We start from the raw sequence: 20,555 nt of genomic DNA on the forward strand, positions 1-20,555 counted from the left end.
TGGGGAAAAATGGTACCAGTCCCAATACTGAAAGTGTTTGCTCATCGTTGTGTTTTGAGGAGGTTGTAGAGGTGGTAGTTTTTAGGAGATTTTCTCTTGTTTCAGCTAAGGACTGGCAATAATAAGGTAGCAACTGCCTTTTGTTTGATTTCTACATTGGACTCAGTGCCCTCACTCTTTTGTTCCTGCGTGGTGTTTATCACAGTCCTTGCGTGATGTGATTACAAAAGATTCGTTAGAGAAGTGGAAACCAAACTAGCAGATAGCACACTGTAAAACCTGAAGCATATTTAACGTTATTTAAGACATCCTTTCTTTGATCACAAACTGTGAAGAAGGAGAAGCATTGCATGAATTGAAGGAAATTAATTAATTCAACAGAGAGAGTTCCATTTCTTCCTTCAAAATTAATAAACAGCTAGCAGCTTTTCAGAATTGGACATTGTCACTAAAATACCTGGAAACGAGTGCACCTTACAGCTCAAAGTAGAAGTAAACGTACAACATCCGCTTCTCTTGGTCAAGAGTTCACATGATAGCACGTTTGCTTTACACTTGGAATTTTAAAATTCAAGAAGCATGTATGGACCCCATATAAATGGCTGATGAAGAATTCATCTGGTGTTGAATTTGTATTCTAGATTTCTAGATTACTTGCATGCAGCAATCAAAGCCAGAACAGAGTTCTGTCTATGCTGTGCCATCACAAGAGCTTTACTTGCCATGTCTGCTGTCTTCCTTACCTCATTTATTTGCTGTTCTGATGCTACGGTGGGGTAGCATTTGCTCTTTTTGTTTACGTGGGAAGAGAGAGGAGCCATGCCCAGTCCTCCTTTAGTGGATGCTACTGGCATGAATTTCAGACCTGTCTGCAGGTAGGATTTGGGTCAACAAATAGGTGATTCTTAGCATAGGACCAAAATCAAACTTCCCTTTCTGTCTGCCCCTCTGTCTCTGAGAGGAGACTGAACATAAATGACAATCTGGTCTATGTAAGTAGCTGATGTTGTTTGTGCTATTCTTGGGGGGGGAGGGGAAGGAACAAAAAAATTGCAAATTTTTAAGTTACACTAGTAAGTGTGAGGCCAGGGGTCGACCCGGCCGTGCAACTATGTCAGGACAGCTTTGAGTAGGGCCAGAAATCCCCATGTGTACGAGACTGTTGCAGACATGAGGAGTTCGTGCAGCTGGTTCTCTGTGGGATCAGCCCGCTGTTCTGATCCAGCCAGAATCAGTGGTGACTTGCAGAAAGCTCTACGAGAAAATGAGTGCAAGTTTTCAAACTGAGAGTGTGATCCTCTGCATTTCACATATCACACGTTCCCCAGTTTACTGGAATTGGTAGAGGGTCTGGTTCATTATAGTGCAGCATGGGTCATAGTCACTGAAGCATAAACTGGAAAAACACAATATGCAACATCCTTATTAAACACAGAGCATGGTCTGCAATCTGAAAGAAGGAAGGCTGGACCCTATAATCTACTCTGCGGAGAACAATTGTGCAAGGATTTATAAATGACATTTACAAATGATCGGGGGAATGCTGTGCTAATAGCATCCAGACAAAAAACTCACTGGAAGATAAGAAATGGGTTTTAGTCCTCATAGCAGTTCATTGTCTACGGCAAAAGGATTTTGTCTTTTTAGCGTTTCTTCCAAGTACTCATCTGCCTCCTTATCAAGAACTCAGGCTTTAATCTAGTGGAGTTCTGAGTTTCCAAAGAAGGTGCTTTTTGTGTTTGCAAGTTGAATGCTGGTTGTGGGCATCATTTGCTCTGTTGTCCTGCTGGCTACTTCTTTATCTGCTGTAACACATGTAATGAATGCAATTATGTCAGGATAAAGTAAGTGTCTGATTTACAGCCTCTGCTAAAGAAGCCGTACAAGCGTCCTCGTGCTGCCCCAGGCTGAAGGTCTGCCCTCTGGATGGGGTAGGCACGGTGCTTTCCCTAGGTGGGACTGATGGGCAGCAAGCCAGTGAAGGTCTTGACTGGTTTTTCAGATTAGAAAAGCCCACCTTATACTTTCATGGGCTTCTGTGTGAATAGAAAGTGCTGGGATTTTGTAATCAGAGCCAATATGGAGAAGGATTTTCTGATTTCTGGCCATCCCAGATGTTGCAATGATGGATTTTGGGGTTCAGAAATGAAACAAGAAGTGCAAGAATTTTGCATCCTCCTTACTCTCCACCTTCTCCAAATATGATTAAGGGAAAAGCTTTGATAAGCATTGAATGTTGAAATTAAGTTCAAAATTGCTTTGTCTATTCTGTATAAAAGTCAGTTTTGCTATCTCTAGAAGTGCTGAAGTACTTTTTCAATTTTTATTTTTTTTTAATTGAAAAGACCTTGCACTGTCCCCTGTTCTGGGCTCCTACATATTTAGCTGCTTTGGGGAACAAGGATTGTATTCATGAGTCACTTGCACCTTCTAATATTCCACTTCTTATTTTGTGCAGTGTTTGTAGAATGCTGTGAACTAACTAGTCTGCTATTCATCTAATTGTAATTAGCCACAGTGGTGACACGTGAAAAATACAGACATCAGTCAATCTGATTTTGAAGAGAATTCTATTTTCTTGAGTGAATTATCTGTTGAGCCAGTGAGCGACACTGATTGCTGGTGCTACACTGGCGCTACAGCAAATTGCCCTGCCATGGACTTACAGAGAGATGTTGCTTCCCAGACCGGTGCCTCAAATGACACCCCCCCCCCCCCCCCAGCCTCCCTTTTTTTTCCCCCCCTAACTAACAGCTTCAGAAATTCTCAAAATAGAGCTGCATATCAATGCTATTCAACTGGAGAGGAAAACTTTGCTATAAATACAAGCACAAATAACAGAGGCACAGAGTACCTTGAAGAAGGACCCTGTAAAGCGTTCTTGGCTGAGACACCAGGAATATCGCAGGGCCTTTGCGTTTCCAGGGAAGCTATTTTAAGTTATTCTGGAAGAAGCCAGTGTGATTTCGTACTTCCTTTTCCATCTTGCGTGACTTCTTGTAAACAGGCACATCTTAAATACAGATAATTGGGTGAAGAGGGAAGAAAATAGTGTCTCTCTATATACAAGTAATTGCTGTCACCTCTAGGTACTTCTGAGACAGGTAACAAGCTTTGTTCTGAAATTGCTCTGCAGCTGTGCTTTGTGCTTGCCCGGAGGAGTGGTGTTTTACATTTCCCTTCCACAGCTTTCAGGAGCAATACCAAGTAGGCTGCTGAGTTGAATCTCCGGGCTTGACCTCTGTATTTGGACGCCTCAGTTTTCAGCTGCTTGTTGCAGGCAGGATGCCCTTGGTGTACGTGTGCCACCCCTAATATTAGTAGCTTTGGTGAATGGGGGCTGATTTGCCTCATCCTCACCTGAGGTTGCGGGTGTGTTAGAGGTGTATTTTTCTTTTCGATGTGTAATGTAGCTTTAAGCCTACTGTCCAGTGAATTATGGCAGTACCTGGTACATCAACTAAACAGATTTATTCTTCACCCAGCTTTCTGCTCTGGCCGTTGCTGGCAGTGCATTTAGACAGCTTGACAGCGAGGAACCAAACAAAGGAAACAACCTTTTAAGCACAGGGAAACAAGGTCCCATACTGTGGCTAGTTGTGAGCTGTTCTGCAAGGGGAGCCACGCAGGTAAAGAAAAAGCTGTTTTGAATTTCAGACTGATTATAAATGACAAGTTATCAGGGAGCATACAGAAGGACCTACTGTACATTTCATAACACCAATACCCTTTGTTAGACTACAGACAAAAGTAGGCTTTGACTTGAGACTACAGGAGAATACAAGATGAGAGTCTATAAGATGGAACATATTGATCTTCCCTTTATCTTTTCAAAGCATTACTCTATTGTCAAGGGTTCCTATTTTTGTATAGTGCGATGTCCCTATCTTCTCATACTTTGTGCATTTCAGTGCACCTTTTTTAGGGAAATACTACATTAATGTTTTATGTAATTACTTTTTTAAAACTAAATATTTTTGAGTAATGAAACAAATATATTTGCAAACAAACAAGTTATCTCTGAAATGAGATAGTGAAAATGGATTGGGTCGGTTCCTAGCCTGGAAGCACACAGCTTCATCTTCTTCACTGAAGATATATTGATTTATATGAACTAAACATCTTTTTCTCTAAGCCCCAAATCAGAGTGGGTTATTTTGAAGTATGCTCTCTCCTATAAACCCTAAAAAGGGAAGATTTTAGTAGGGAGTCTGGACATAAACAAATAACTGATTTTGTTGTTGTTGTTTATTTGTTGACGAAATCAAAACACTGGTGAAGAATGGAAAGATGTGAAAATTTTGGAACAATAACCCTCTTAAAGTTTATTTGAAAAAATCCTATTAACAGTTGCAATAAATGCTTTTGTTCCATTTTTGGGTGTCTAAATGGTGTTTTCAATGAATGAAATCATCTCCCAGGTTAGCCAAGCCCCGTATCCCCATGCGTCTTGAGCACAGAGTGCTGTTGAGTCATTGCCACGTTCTGACAACAGATGAATGTACCACTAGTGAATTTCCAGGAAATAAGGGCTGACTAATGCTTTCTAATAAAATATAGTGCTGTAATATGGTAAAACACACACAACCATTATTCAAGGTGCAAACCTTAAGAAAAAACTCTTTGTTTTCAGTGAGGAAACAATTGAATCTGTCCCAAAGCAGGTTCTTAATCCACAGCTGCTATAAATCAAAGAAGAAAAGAATTAAGTTTCAATTGACTTTCCTGACTTCAAGCATCAAACAAGAACCACTTGAAAGATGGAGGGAATTTTGCAATCTAAAATTCAAATGCATCGCACTCACTAACCTCACCAGATTGCTTTTGAGGGTGCTGTAGGTCTCCAGCGCTCTGAGAGCCCGTTTGCAGAGGCAGGTAGCCCAGCTGGGAGATTACAGCTGTGTTAGCTGGGCTAGACTGAGCAGAAATGAACAAAAAAAAAAAAAAAAAAGGACTTGCAAGCACACAAATGTTGAATGATTCCTTGTTCTTTACAAGTTTTGCTTCCCAAAATGAGAAGTTATCAGGATTGAAACTATTCAGACTGTCACAGATGTGACAATGGGACACATTTATTCATCTGAAGACTAAGGGAATATATTAGAAGTGCAAGACCACAGTTTTGGAGGGTTTTCTTTTCTGATGTTAACCTTTTCTTTGAACTCACTACAGAACGTTTATATTTCTTTTCTAATCGTGTAAGTTGCTTCATGAAAGTAAGAATAAATGGAGTGCCACAAGCTTTTTGTCTGAAAATTTTTCACAGGTTTTAAAGCAACCTAATAAATAACTATATTTCTTTCTTCTCTTCAACAAGGAAGAGTTCGGGCTTTGCATCTCTAAACCCCTTCTTCTTTTGAAGAGCAGTAGAGAATTCAAAGGTCCACAGGCCTGTCTGAAGTTGTGTAATTTGATTTTGCTCTATTTTTCACTTTGATGGAAATGGGAATTTGCTGTCAAATCTGGCAAAACTGAGATGAGTGTTTTGTAAAGTCTGTGTAGGTTTTTACAGCCGGTTCTACTGTTTGTTTTCTGGAATTTCAGTGCTGCTTTAAAATATCACCTGTTACAGTCTTTGTTATTTTGATGGACCATTCTAGATGGTAGTAGAGTTAACATACTGGTATTTCTGTTACGTTCCAATTCCATTTCCAACCTGTGCTATCAGAGGAACACATAGCAAGAGAAAAATTCCCATTCTGTCTTGCCTCCAGTACAATCCTTCTTTCAACTTTTCTATAAATCTATGTGAAAGTGATATAGATTCATTTGGGTGTCCTTGCTTGAAAGGCTGGAGCACATTTTCGTTTTGGTATGATGATATGGAAAGTTTACTGTGTTCAGAAATTGCCTTTCTCCCACTGAAGTCAGCGGACAAATGCTTGGGGCTGTATCCTGAGCTGTTGGAAACTGGTGCAGCTCCATTTACAGCTGTAGGATCAGGCCATGGTGTGAAAACAAATGCTAGAGGCATTTCAAAAAGACATGAGCCTTGGGATTTATTTGTGAATATCAATATTAATATTAAATTAAGTAAAAATGAAAAAGAGAAGAAATTATATGAAAGAGCAAAAGAACTGCAATAAACAAACAAAACATTACTTTTTAATTGGGTTGTGCTTTTTCTAATTCCCTTTTCTAATCCAGTGTAAGCAGCTGGCTTGTGACAATATATTCCCAAAAGAATAAGCAATTTTCCTCTAACATGCCAAATTGTGTCCATTCATGGCAGTGTTTAGTGTCTTGTTGGCTATCAGATATAGATTTTTATTCATTGAAATTCCCTGCACCCCAAATCTCCCAAATTCCCATTAGGATAAGAACTTTTATAGAGCTGAATTATCTATTGTAGGATTTACTATGATTTAGAGAAGTGGATAGAAAGGCATTACAGTACTTCTCTTGCTATTTAAAGACAATATCAGATTTGCTACTATGTACCACAACTTGGAGAGAGAGATTTCAGAGCAGAAAAAGTGGATAAAACGTTTACTCTTGCCAGTTGTAACTTGCTGCAAGTTCTTAAGGCTTTCTTATCCTGTGGCTACGGGACTTTAATACATTCTTTGGTAAGGAGATTTCCCAAGGTGGAGCCCTGCCTTTTGGTGTTATTCAATAGCATCGCTAGATTTCAGGCTGGGATTTAATACTGATATTGCACTGCACCCCAAGCATTGTTTCAATGGTGCGTGGGTCTCCAGTGGGTTAGGATACACTGATAGCAGCAGATCTTTTATTAACAACATCTGCCTTTTCTTCTGACCTGAAGGTGATATTCCAAAAGTTACAAAGCAGTAAGGACTTACAGTTGTAGCTAAGGCTCTTTACAATTTTTTTGAGGTGGTGAATGCTGGAGTCTACCAAGACTACTTCTCTCAAACAAATTGCCTGTGATAAGTGAGTAAATGAGATGATTTCTCATGGTAAAAATAAAAAAAAGAAGTAATTAGGGGAAAAAAAATCACCCCAAATCTTGTTTCTGAGGCTTTGCAGTAATAAAATCCACAAACAATGTCACAACTCAAATGTTATTCAGAGGGGGGTTTTTTTGGTCTACTGTGCATGCCTCTCTTTGCTAAGCTTACAAATATGTGAAACTGTTGTGGATCACATCTGTAGAACCCAGCTTTCATCTTCAATGGCCAGAGGCTATGTGTGTAGCCCTGGATATTGCTTAGTCTGTTGGCCGGGAGACCAGGCATTTCTGAATTGACAGCTCCTTACACGACAGTCCAGTTGTGCCCAGAGAAATGTGAGTCTGTTACTGCTCCAAGTTAAGTAGTTTTATCCTGCCATAATCCCTGGAAGTCCCTGGTTCAGTTACTCACATCAGCCCAGAAAACCCTCGTGCGAGCAAGCTTTGCACGGGTTCTCTCTTGTCAGCTGCACTGAAAGAACAATTTTTCTTTCTGGTTGCCCCCTATGCTGCAAGTTCAGGCAATTGTGCAACTGAGGAACAAAGTGATGGAAGATGTGGCTTAGAACTGTTGTGTGTGCCACAGAAATTGCACTTTATTTGAGATGAGTTTGGAGTATGGTTATCTTAGTATTGTCCTTGTAGTTGTCTGCAGTGTGCTTTGGAAAGCTAGGAGGGTGTAAAAGAGCATGTATTCACTCATTCTCATGCAGATTTTCCTTAAAATGAAGATTTTACCTGACAAAGGTCAGACTCGGTACTGCTTGTTCAGTTTCATGTTTGAATTTACGCTGATGCTATGCACAATTAGTGGCAATTACATGAATTTACATTTTCAAGGCAGAGGATTTTCTCAGCACTAAATCTGGTCTTTATATCCAGCTCTTCCAATTACATTAGTATTATAGCGTTACGTGGCAGTATTCACTTACCTAATTTTAGAGTAGGCTATTTTAAGAGCAATCTGATGTATTCATTTATGTCATCGATAGAGTGGATGTTATAAAGATGCGCTATTCTTATCGCTGCTGCACATTATTATTTGTCTTGTCTCTGTATTATGTGTAAGATGGAAGCATCTCACTGTCCCAGTCACGATCAGGGTCCCGTTGTAGATAAATGCTGCACTGAAGCATTGAGAACAAAAAGTTTGGGAAAGTGCCATGTGAGAAAAGGGGGACTGTAAGATACAGACTGGAGGATTCATCAACAGAATTAATTTGATAGTAATCAGTAGTTGTGTCTGTGACCATTTAAAGCTAATGGTAAGATCTGTTTTGTGAATATTACTTGTGGCTCTACTACCAGATTAAATTACAAGTTTTTACTTTAAGCCTTTTTTTACCCTCTGTTCCAAAACTGACCTGTGCGGCCATGTGTTTGAAATGACAGCTCTGGAAAAGGTATGCCCATTCTGAAGGCTTCCTAAATATTATTTCTTCAAACCAAACCTGCAGAACATTTGCCTGCACAGGCACTTAACTTCACGTACCTCCAGTTAGCCAGGTAAATTGGCATTATTGTCTGTATTGAGCTCTGGATCTTTAAGATGATGTATTACTTGTGGGTCTGTTTTTATAGTGTAGGGAATGTTGTCACTCCTAGAAATACATTATTCGTCCTGTGCCATTCTGTCTTTTTTTTGGCTCACATGGGAAAGCATCCCATGCCAAATCCTCTGAGGTCCTTCTTTGCGATACCACAGAAGTTCCCTATCCATATACTGACCACAAAAGCTTCAGTTATTTTACAGATGCATCAGATGAATTTGAGATTTATATTAACTTTCTTTTATTCTTAATTTTCTGTCCAGTCTGCCCTAGACTCTATTGATAAGTCCATTAGATTCTGCTGTTTTAACCTGCCTGCCTCTAGTTTCCTCTTGCCCTAATCCAATTCATGCTATGGTTTCCTCTTTCCTGTGTTCAAGAAGTCGCAGTATTCCGTGTGACAGACAATTACTGTTTCAAGAGAATTCCCCTAACCTTTTGTCAAAAGTTGAATAACCTCAGTCTATCACCTGAGCTATCCTTTAGTATTTGCTCTGACAGAGTACGGTACTAATTGTGTTGAACAAAGCATGCTAACAAGCAGTAGTGCTTGCTCAATGTGACGCTGTCTCTGTTCAACGGGAACCGAAATCCCTGTGTTTTAAGGCAGTGTAGGTCCATGGTAACCTCTGTCCAGGCGTATCCTCCCAGGGGCCGTGTGCCTGAGGGATGGAAGGGAATAACCAGCACTAACAAAAGCTTTGCTCAGCACCAGGCAGCCTATTCACTGCTTGTTGCTGATCTTCTGTTTATGTAAATCAAAAGCAGCTCAATAGATATTAAAGGATTTAATGTCAGGAAGTTTTTGTGAACTGATACAATTGGACACGTGTTGGATATAATATATAGTAATAAATAATGTAAAGAAAACGGCAGACCTGATCCTTTCCATTTCATGTTTCCTTTGTATAGGTGGAATATAATCTGTCCTTCATGGCTGGTATTAATGTCTGTACTTGGGAAAATCAAGCCACTGACATAAAATATCTCCCTGTATTTAGTATCAAAAGCAGTAAGTGTTCTGTATCTGCAGTTATGTATCGTGATGAGGTGGCTACAGGCTTATGCAGTCTGAAATGCTTGCGAGCTTGGCCAGAGGCTTTCATGCTGCAGTCTCACTGTAGAGAGTTTTGGTGAGAAATACTTTTCCCTCAAAATAAGTAAATATATAAATAAATGAAGCTCTTCAACTTCATAGCCCACAGCAAGATTAATTAAGAGGGAAAAATGCTTAATCTATCTGCTCACCATAGAATTAATGAATAACAGACAATGTCTTCCCAGCATCTACAGCTAAAAAGGGTTACGAGTATCTGTGCACGTCATACATGTCTGTCTACCTGCAGCTCCCCTCACCATGTTGCTCTTTTAGTGCCTTGTCACACATCTGTTGGTTTTCCATGTTTTTCTTGTTTTGGATTTTTATTTGGTTTAAGTTGCATATGGTCTCTAAATTGATTGAGATGAAAATTAATAAAAGCAAATTCTGCCACTTCCCTTATGGCAAGCTGTCCCAAATTTTCAGATGGAGAAAGTGAAAACGAGGAAGGTTGTGTGGTCTGGAACAGGAAACAGAATAATGGTTCTTTAAACATTTGCATAGTCCAATATAGTCTGAAGTGTTCTTTTCCTACAGACTGGCTCATTTTCAAGTGTGTTTTAAGGGGCTGGGGCGGCGGGGGGCGGGGAGGAAGACTCCAAAGCTGTTAAATGGGACTTTGTCCTTTACTGGGAATATTTGGGAAATCAACTCAACTAGATGAGTTTGGTTTTCTCATCCTACTTCCATCTGTTAAGGCTTCTCACTGGCATAGTTTTTAGGATGGAATTTTACCATACATCAGCTTTTATCTTATTTTTTTAAGATTGTATTTTAAAAATACATCGAAGAATTTAATGCTAGAAATGATTTAGTTTCTATTTAAATATTCTGAACATCTCTGTTAAAGGCAGATACAAACTGTACTAAATGTTCTTTATTACTCACACATGCGCTGGCCCTGTGAAAAACATATATCAGAGGCAGCAGTGATTCTTCAGATTTGCCCAGTGACAAGCCACCGTATAGCTAGTCTTTGCTAAAAATGTCAATGTCAACTTTATTTGCCAAAACATGTTTTCTTCTTTCAAGCTGCCAGTTGTTGTTTCAAAATAAATGGAATCTAAAAATCTCATTATTTTTATTGTTTAAAGCCAGCATTGGGTGCAGCTCTGGGGGTCAGAAGGTAACAATACTAATTTACCCCTGTGCTGCGGCACTTAGAATATTTAATCTCTTATGACTTTGACATGATGACTGGCTGTGTTTCTTAATTTTGTTGTGAAGATTTTGCTAGAGGGCCATACATCTCTTAATAATGTGCATCAAGACAGAGACAAGTAAGTAATGAATATTGTATGAGGCTCTTTTCCTACAAGTGGATCAACCTGGGCAAATACTTACAGAAGTCCACAAGCCTGTACCTCATGGCAGAATTGGGACTGTTACTATGATGGCAAAAGATTATTGTACCCTACTGAATTAAGTGCAATTCCAGTAGCAAAATATTTTTAGCTATTCTAAGCCAGTGATAATGTTCGGCTTTTTCTTAGGCTTTCAGCTGTATTGGACAGGGAGCAACATCCTTCCAGCTTTTCAGTGCCAGTGAAAGTGTTACGTTCAACAGCTACGTGAGAAAGCCCACTGCTTTTTGCCAGTCCTTTCAGTAAACAGACTTCTACCTAAAAGCACAGCTGTATTAAAAACATGCCTTAGTATAAAACTTGATCTCTACAGTGTTTTCTGCCTAAGAAAATATTTGATTAAAGCCTAATAAAAGAGCTGACTGCAAATTCTGTTACCATAAGGTTGGCTCTTTAAAAGTAAAGGTGGAAATGAGACAAATGGATTCCAAGGAGGAACTTAGGGTCATAGTCCATAGACGTCAACTGACAGAGCCAAAGATTGATTTGTTCCTGGGATTAGGAATACCATTCATGAACCATTTTTTAAAAAAAACCAGTACATCAAACAGCAGTGTCTGCTTTAAAGGCTATACAGAGTATGAGAGCAGAGGCAGTGACTGCAGCAGAAGAGGGAACACAGGGAACCAGAAGACGATATTGGTCAGTATGAAAAGCAGAAGCCTCAGCACGCAAACAGCCTAGCCATTGTTTAGGTTTTGTAAGTTTTCTTGCAGTAGGAACAAGTAAAGATGGATATAACGAGGTAATTTCTGAATCTGTAATAGCTAGATATTAAATTACATTTATACATCTCTTGCATATTTATTTTCTCTACTAGAACTCTCATAAAGATAGAAGCTGTCCTTGAAAACTTTCCAGAATTTATTTCCACTGTGTGAGTCTCTCTCTATCTTATCACAGTACCTCTAAAATTCCTTACAGCAAGTTATGATGTTATCAAAAACATCAGTCTGCAGCCTGGGATCCCAGTGCAGCAGCTGTCAGGCAGGTTCCAACCACCTTCCCTTTCTGAGGCGCAGATGGACTGAGCCTTCCATCTGTGGGACATGGGGTCCTCAAGTATTTTTTTTCTGTTGTTGCATGGAGTAAATCTGAGACCATGCAAATAAACTTTGATCATGGTGAATGATGATGATCTTCTCTTAGCAAACAAGCGCCTATTCTGAAATTAGTAGAAGATAATAATAGAAAATGGATAGAGGACTATGCAGTTGGATTTTAAAAAAGTAGGAGCTCAACTCATTCTTATTAAAATTGGTGAGAGCTGTAGTATTTATAAATTAGAACTTTGTAAAATGTAAGCATGTGGATTGAATATTTTAGTCTTGGCAGTTATTTATATTCTATTTTTACAATGACAGGTTTATTGGATTTTTTAATGCGTGTTTGGATAATTGTTGGGTTTTATCTGGAGGCTGTTTACTGCAGTGTGGTCATCAGCACAATATCACAAGCATGAAAGCAGCAGGTCTGCCTGCAGTTGTGCTGTGTGTTATAAATCCTCTCTGCAGAGTCAACCTGTAGTTTTAATACAATACGAGGAATATCCCATATATTGGTGCATCTTTGTATCGCAGCAATAGGTGCAGTCCATACATTTGAAGAACTGTCACATGTGCAAGTAAGAGTTGCTGCAATTTTAGAAGGAAGCGTCCCAAAATTCCATTTAGGAAACTTCTGTGTAACCTTAATGAGTGACTAATACTGCCAAAATTAAAAGGATATATGTATCTATCTATGTATTTTCTGAAATATGTTCAGATTTATAGGCATCTCATTTGATTTAGAAACATCCTTAAGATGAAGTTAAAGTTCAGCACTTCCAGGCTAATCTCGTGAATATTTAATCCCTGTGTTGTGCCTACCGCTTTGAGTAGGTCTGCTGGTTATGAATGAGTGTCTCTTGCACACTGTAATTGTGACCCTACTAATAAAAACTTATGGCATCAGGTCTGTAATAAGTATAGCAGAGAGGTCATCTTATTAAAGTAAACACATTCATCTTGGTTGAAGCCACAGCACACTGTGGTGTCATTCTGCTCTAGGTAGACATTGATTACGTTCAGGGCTATCCAGTCACCATATACCTTTACAGTCTGAACCACCACTAAATGTTCCCAGCATAGAATCACTGCATGGAAGTCCCCCACAGCTTTCGGGTTTCTGGCCTTTATAATGCAGTGAGGTGAATACAAAGTTGGGGATTCCTCTCGCTGCCTTACCTGGCCACAGTACTTCTATGCTAGTAATAACGGGCATTTGGTCAACTGTGAACATGCTCCAAAGCCTCTACATCAACATGAGCAGACTGGCAGTTTTTGAAGCCTTTGGGACCTGGCAGCATCTTGTTGCAAGAGGAATTATTTGGCTATTGGCCTTCTTGTGTCTCTATAATACTAGCTTGCCATCTTCTCCAAAGCTGCAGCAGAAAAGATAAGAGGCTGGTTGGAAACATCTCAAGTATGAGACAGTTGAGGCTTCCTTATTTATTTCTCTCCTAACTTGCTAGCTGATTGTGCAAAAAAACTTCATGCAAACATCGTGTTTGTTCAAATCTGTTCTTGCAGAGATGGTAGGAAGGGGTCTGCACAAATACTAAATTGCAGTTATTTGATGACTGCAATACCTCTTTGCAACAGGATGAGGGCCTCAGTTCTGTATGTCTGGGTAATTTAACAGTGATCTAAGACTTTGCTGTCTGGTTTTGTTGCTGTTTTCTTCTAAATAAGTACTACTTAAAGTAGAAAAATATTAGACTATATTAAAAATCTAAGTGATGGTCTAGTAAATGCAGTTGGGATTTCATTAGGAAAATGGTAGGTGATGTTAGTTTTCATGAATAACTACAGCTGGCATCTACAATTGCACATCATCACTGGCATAATATTTTGTCTGTGGTTTGGTTTTTTCTTTAAAGCTAGTGTTCAAATACTTTAAACATCAAAGTCATCTCTTCCACACATTATTCATTCTTGCAAATGTCTCATATCGTGCAGTAGAACGATCAGAAAGGTATGTCTCTTTAGATATGATAAATCAATCTTGTGTCCTTTTGGAAAAGTGGCTAGGAATGATTTTATGGTTATTAACTTGAATTTAATTTTTTTTTTCCAACCTAAGCTTTTTCAAATTCAAAAAAACCTTCAAGCAACTTTTCAGTCACCCTTTCCTCTTCTCACGTCTCCCCAAAAGTAAAATCCTATTTTGTTTCATCAGCAGGTCAGTTATTGATTATCTGATTACCCACCATACCTGGGACTGTACAACAGAAGGCATGGTGATTCCAAGGGTTCTGCTATACAGATGGTACTTTGTAGGTCTGACATGGTCTTTTTTTAATAACTTTTTCTGACTGCTTTTAGGGAGAACTTGAACTTGGGAAGTGTCCAGATGATGATGAGTATCTTGATCATATTCAGTTGCTGCACAACCTACAGTTTTCACTAGCTAGTGTAAAAAAAAAAAAAAAAAATCTAGTTCCTCAGTATTGGTTGAGCTCCACATGAACTGGGGTTGGGCTGACTTGGAGTCTGTTGCCTTGACTAGTTGCATGATGGGCTCTGTGAATAATGGCTATAAGACATTTACTAAAGGTTCTTTTCAAAATCTTTTAGTTCAGTGTTGTTTGAAGTGAAATTTACTGTTTCTGACCTCAGTAGCTAAGCAGAACAGGACTGTAAATGCAGAAACAGCTGAAGTTTTCTTCTATATCAACATCTTTGTGCCAAGATGGAGTGTTCTGCAGTCACCAAGAGTCAACAGAAGCAGATAACTGTTGCAAGATCAACATTGTACAAGACCAAGCACAGTTTCAGGGAGAGCCACAGACAATAGCAAGGTTTGGGGTTTTATGCCATCATCATTGCAGCCTTAGCTATTTGACAGTCCAGTAGTAGCTCAGAAGTGCCCCAAGGCAATAAACCATCTTTACTACATTAGGGGAGATGCCCCTGACAGATGGCTATTTTAGAGTGCTGACTGTTTTCTGAGTCTTTACCTCTGGCTACTTAACATCATCTTCATCTTCAGCCAGCTGTCCTTCATCCAGGTACTTATTCTGGCTGAGCACAGTGATAGCAGAGAGATGTAAAGGGTGTGATCAGCTATAGGCTGTAATTTGAATACACAGTATCTTGGTGTTTCTTTCTAGCAGCTTCCTAACCCATCTTGGAAGATATGAGTGAAAACATGAGCCCTATGGAGATGAGTAGGAGTAAAAATCAATAAGTGAGAGAGTAATATCAATGAGAGATAGTAATAGTACGAGACAGAGAGAAAAACTGAATTTGTGATTTGGAATGGGATCCCGGCATTGCCTTTGGCTTGTTCCGTTGATTTGGAACAAGTTACCAATGTCTTCCCATGTTCCCCACTTGTAAGATGGGTCAGCAATCAGAGCTGACTGGTTTCAACAAAAGCATTTTCACTGAAGTCCAGATGTTGCATATATTGATTTTGATCTAGTTTTCTTTTGGCAATATAAACCTTTCTGAAGGAAGAAAATTTGGAGCCTGATCCTTTTGGGCAGGAAACAGTGGCTTCAGCTCAATGCTGTTTGCGTGATAATATTTCAAAGCTTTTTGGTTTTGTTCCAATGCAAAAAGAAAACACATTTTCTGACCTTGAAATTTTTCCAAAAATGCTACTGCCATCCTTCAGTCAGCTCTAATAGTATATCTTTTGTAACTTGCTTTGAGATTTCTGAATGAACAGTGATCTATAAGAGCTAGCTATTATTTGGATTGTGTTAGGTAAGGTTTCAGCCATATAAGCATGTTCTCATATTCCTCTCTACACATTGTAGACTATTTTAAGCTGACCATTTAAGAACATTTACTTAGCAAAAGGAAACAACTCTTTGACCCAGATCAATCATGGATGAAATCACGTCTTTGAAAGAGCCCATTTAAAACTGCAGTTATGCAAAAAAACCAACCAACCAACCAACCAAAAAACCCAAAAAACCAACCATCAAAATTTGGTAAACTCGCTGAGACAGTCAAAGGTGTTTTACAACTCTTGGGACAAGCTATACTCTCGTGTCAGAATCCAAACTGAATTCTTGTGGCCAGCTTGTGAACTTGAAGTTTATAATGATCTAACAGATTCTTAACCATATCGAGACCAGCAGGTGTTGCTATAATATATTAAATGCTGTGGAGACATTTAATAAGCTACACTTAAGCATTAGTTCAATATGTTTTTTTAAACCAAATTGGTATTTTCTAGGAAAACATAATGCTATGACAGACTTGCAATAAAAATACTACTAAAATAATCAAAACACTGGAAAATTGCAGGTTCTGAGCTTCTGTTGAGCTGAGAGTTTTACTACTACTTCAGTGAAAGAACATCTGACCCTGCATTTAGGCATTATTTGTGTTTAAGAAGGAAGTGTGCTGTAGGAAGTAACCCAATCCTATACATATTTCTATAGAGACATTGCCTATTTGCAAGATATGAGACTGCAGAAACCTGTGGCATCTTTTGCCAGAGATAAGATTAGATTATGGTGAAACTCTAGTCTAGGCTTGTTCTGCACTGCTGATCCATCCAACGCAGATTTCATTAGTGATCCCCAAAAGACAAGGGGAGAATCGCTCTAAGACAGAAGCGCATGTCTTCTCAAAGAAACTGCACCCTCCAGGGCCTTGCAGAAGGGGAGCAACAGGAAGGTCAGAAGTAAGACAGCAGTGGAGGGTTTATACCTCGGGAAACCCTGAGCAGGCCTTGCCAAGTTATCACAAGTTCAGGGAGGTTATAACTTTTGCTGGATTTTGAGCTTGGCAGCTCCTGAAATCAAGAAGGAAGGATGAAAGTAAAAAAATTCCCACAACCAGGTTTATATTACCACATGCAACCCTCTGAGCAAGATGGTATACAGAGAGGGGCCACTGTGAGCATGAATGGAGAAGCTGCTAGCTGAAAGGGATTATCTAATGTCCATAGGTATCAAGCTTAGAGATGTTCGTAATTCTTTAGCAGTCACTGGATGTGTGCTTGAAGTGTAAGGGCCTAGGCTGCTTTTTCCACCAGCATATGCTTGGCAAGAACTTCTCTTGCATGTGCACGTGGTCCCAGCCATATCCCTTCCACATAGGATCACTAGCCACTGTTGTACTTCAGCTGCTGGGAAACCCGCGGAGCAAAGTGCGTTAGCAGCTCGCTCTCTTGCTGAGAGCATGTGAACTTGTTTCAGCTTCTTTGCAGCGGTGAGGCGGGTGGGGCATCATCTCACCTTCAGGGACTGCACCCGTAGGCAAGGACAATCTTCATCCTGTCCATTCTCGGGAACTGCCTCTAGCGATGCTTGGGCAGGATAAGGGCCCTCTAGGTGGGCAATGAAGAGAAAATGGCCATTGGTGTCTTCCGTGGGAGAGAGGCACGCAACTCCCACGGCTCGTTCACCCATCCGTCGCGCTAAAATCCAGCGGCGAGTGCCGGGGCTGCACCGCGGGGCCCGGGGGCGGGCGGCGGACCCCGGCAGGGCCGGGATGCGGGGCGGGGAGCCGCGGGCGGGGCGGCGCGGCACGGCACGGCGGCTCCACCGTGTGCATGTAGATGAGATTCCCCCGGAGCACGTCACTCCGCACCGGCGCTCTGCGTTTGGGGCGGCGGAGAGCGAGGGCGGGCGAGCGGGAGCCGCCGAAGGGAGGAGAGGCGGCGGCGGCTCCTCCGCAGCCAGCAGCGGCTCGGCTCCGCGCCCCGCGCTCCCTGCGCGGCCCCTCCCGCTCCATGCAGCCCAGCCCGCCGCGGCGCGGCCCCCGCAGGGCGAAGGCGGGCGCCGGGCGGGGAGCGGCGCGGCGGTGCTGAAGGACAGCTCCGCTCCGCTCCGCGCCCCTCCGCTCCGCTCCGCGCCCCTCCGCTCCGCTCCGCGCCCCGGGCGCGCCGGGTGGCCGCGAGGCCGCCGCGCCTTGATGTGCCCCCCGCCACCGCGCCGGCGGCTCCCATGGCGGTGGCACGGAAAATCAAAACTTTGTTGACGGTGAACATCTTGGTCTTCGTGGGCATCATCCTCTTCTCCGTCTACTGCAGGATCCAGGACCGCTCCCAGGAGCTGGTGCAGATCGTCCGGAGCGCGGACCGCCGGGCCAGGAGCCGCGGCGCCAAGGTGGGCAGCCTGGCTGACAGGGAGTCCATCCTGCAGCGCCTGGACCACCTGGAGGAAGTGGTCTACAACCAGCTAAATGGTACGGAGGGCTGGGAGGGGATGCAGCGCCGGTCCCCTGGTGCCCTGTGTCCTGGGAGGGTGGTGCAGATTGGGGAAGAGCACCCCAGTGTCCTCCCGCTGGGGAGGGAAGCTGGGGCACCATATGCACCGACCCCGCTGCTGAAGTGCTGAAAATGAAGGGACAGAGGTGGCTGCAGGGTTTTGCTGTAGGGATTTGTTGAGCCCCTCCTTCATCCCCACCAGCTCTCGGTCCAAAGTCAGAACCCCCTCAATAGATACAAAGTTAAGGAGGCTGCAGAGTTCATGGGTTTAAGGACTGATGGAAGTCCCTACAAACTGTACCAGGTTTTATAGTTTGCCTGGATATATTAGCTCTGCATGGGTAGGTGTTTGTATAGCAAATACACTGCTAGGATATAGCTGGAAGTCATGCACTTCATCTCAGAACTAGTTTAAAAACATTCTACTGAGTTCTTACACTGTGTACTTTTAATGGTCTATTTAAACACAGCACCCATATGTTTCCTTAATGACTTTGCCATTTAAATTTGACATTATCTTTGGTGAGGGGGGGAAGCATCCACCGCTTCTTTTTATGATATTCCATTCTAATTCATCAGCCTTGAAAAATCTTGGTAGGTAAGCAAAGAACACTTCCAAGGTAGTTAGAACAGGCTAAGCCATAAAAGTTGTTATAGGACAACTAACGTTTCATATAGCAACTAATTCTTCAAAACAAGTGCATTTGTATTTGTATAGATTTATAAAGTTTTAAATGTGGAACATCAAAGAAATAAGTGTGTGATTAAATATATCGGTGCTTTGGACAAGAAGAGGCTGAAGGAGTGAACTTTTACATGAAATTATAGTATAAATGTAACAGTGTCTAGCACCAAATAAAACTTTCAGTGTAAATATGTTTAAGTATACCAAATGTGCTTCTAGGCTGCTTGTGAAAATCTTACTCGTAACGTTGATTTAACAAAGGCAACAGTAGTCTCAAAATGCAGACAAATAGGAGGGTTAGGATAAAGTATATTTCCTATTACTACTTTCTGAATGACCGTATAAATCTAGGTAGGTTAGACTCTTATGGTAATACGCGGTCTATGCCAGCAAGTGTTACAGAACAGGCATCCCTTTACGCACTCGTCTGTATAAATGGGGAAGAGAGAAGGGGAATGTGGAGTGTGGGTGTTAGTCACAAAAACACACATTCATGAATTAGAGGGAAAGTGTCAACAGCTGTGTTTCCTAACCGCATTTTGGAGCAGTTTTGAAGAATGTAGGATTTAAGAGGGAAATCCCCCTCACAAATTCAACAAAGCCATAGAGTTTCCAAACTAAATTAGATTAGTCTCTGGGCTATATCATAGCTATATTGTACCTCAATTGAATGGGGTTTTTTTGGCCCAAATTGATTTGTTCTTGGTGTTGTTCATAGGTGATACTTTGGGTAGGCTTTTACCCGCTCTGGGTTCATCTCAGCTTAGCATCCCTTGGAGAATCAGCAGGAGTCCTTAACGTACTAGGCAGGCACCATTGCGTGTAATGACTGTGGCTTCACAGTAAACAGGAAGTAATCTGTGAAGTATTTGGGGGACTTTCTTCTTCTTCTTCTTCTTTAATAGTTTGTCGGATATGGAAATTCAGTGAAATTACTTGAATTGAAATGTTGTGTTGCTTCTTCAGGTCATGATAAACACTGTAGGCAGTTTCTTCTTGAAAGTTCTTACACGGGAAGATACAGAAGGTTTTCCAAGCCCAGCTGTTCAAGTTTCCTATTCATTTCCCTTTCATTTCCCTTTTCTCTGACATGGTTTGGTTTGTTATTACACAGCGGTACTTTAACATGGATTAATTATTTCATCATCATTGTGAAAAGATACTTTGTCACTTTCTTCTTCTCCCCGCCCCCCCCCCCCCCCCCCCCCCGGTCTCGTGGCAACAAAACCAAAAAGTCCTAAAAAAATTAGGACGTGCCCCACTGAAATCATCAGAGTTGCATCACTGTAAGTGAAATCAGAATCAAGCATCTGTGTTTGGGTTTAGCTCACTGGTATTCTGTTTTTAATATCATGACTCATTACTTATGCCATTAATGGGCATGATGCTGCTCTGGCAGCATTGAGATTCCAGGGAGCCTGTCTGTGACAATGCTCTACCGTGTCTCACGGAAGGACTGGCATTACACGAGCACTCTGTCTGCTCTGGAGCTGTGCAGTTTCATCCTATTGCCAGGCAAGGTTTCCCAGACATTATCCTGTATACGGCTTTACCACAAGGTTAGAGAGCCATCTGAGGCCTCCTTAGATGTTACTTTTTAATGAGGTGGGTCAAAGTCACTTTTATAGGGAGAGACAGACATGGGTACAGATTTTATTCATACGGAATGTGAATTCCTTGCATACCCAGAACTCCTGCAAGCACCAGGAGTTTGAGTCCAGCTCGA

The 20,555-nt window shown here is 41.3% G+C and overlaps 1 protein-coding gene across 1 annotated transcript in view; it reads left to right on the forward strand.

Moving 5' to 3' along the window:
- Positions 1-17,516: 17,516 nt before the first annotated feature.
- GALNT9 (polypeptide N-acetylgalactosaminyltransferase 9) overlaps positions 17,517-20,555 on the forward strand; it is a 158,203-nt gene continuing 155,164 nt past the window's right edge. The window contains exon 1 of the mRNA XM_054844821.1: positions 17,517-18,122. Coding sequence (XP_054700796.1) covers positions 17,882-18,122 — 241 coding nt within the window. The 5' untranslated portion in view covers positions 17,517-17,881. The remainder of the gene's footprint in view (positions 18,123-20,555) is intronic.

This window comes from Grus americana, chromosome 16 (genome assembly GCF_028858705.1).
Source record: "Grus americana isolate bGruAme1 chromosome 16, bGruAme1.mat, whole genome shotgun sequence".
In the NCBI taxonomy this organism is placed as follows: domain Eukaryota; kingdom Metazoa; phylum Chordata; class Aves; order Gruiformes; family Gruidae; genus Grus; species Grus americana.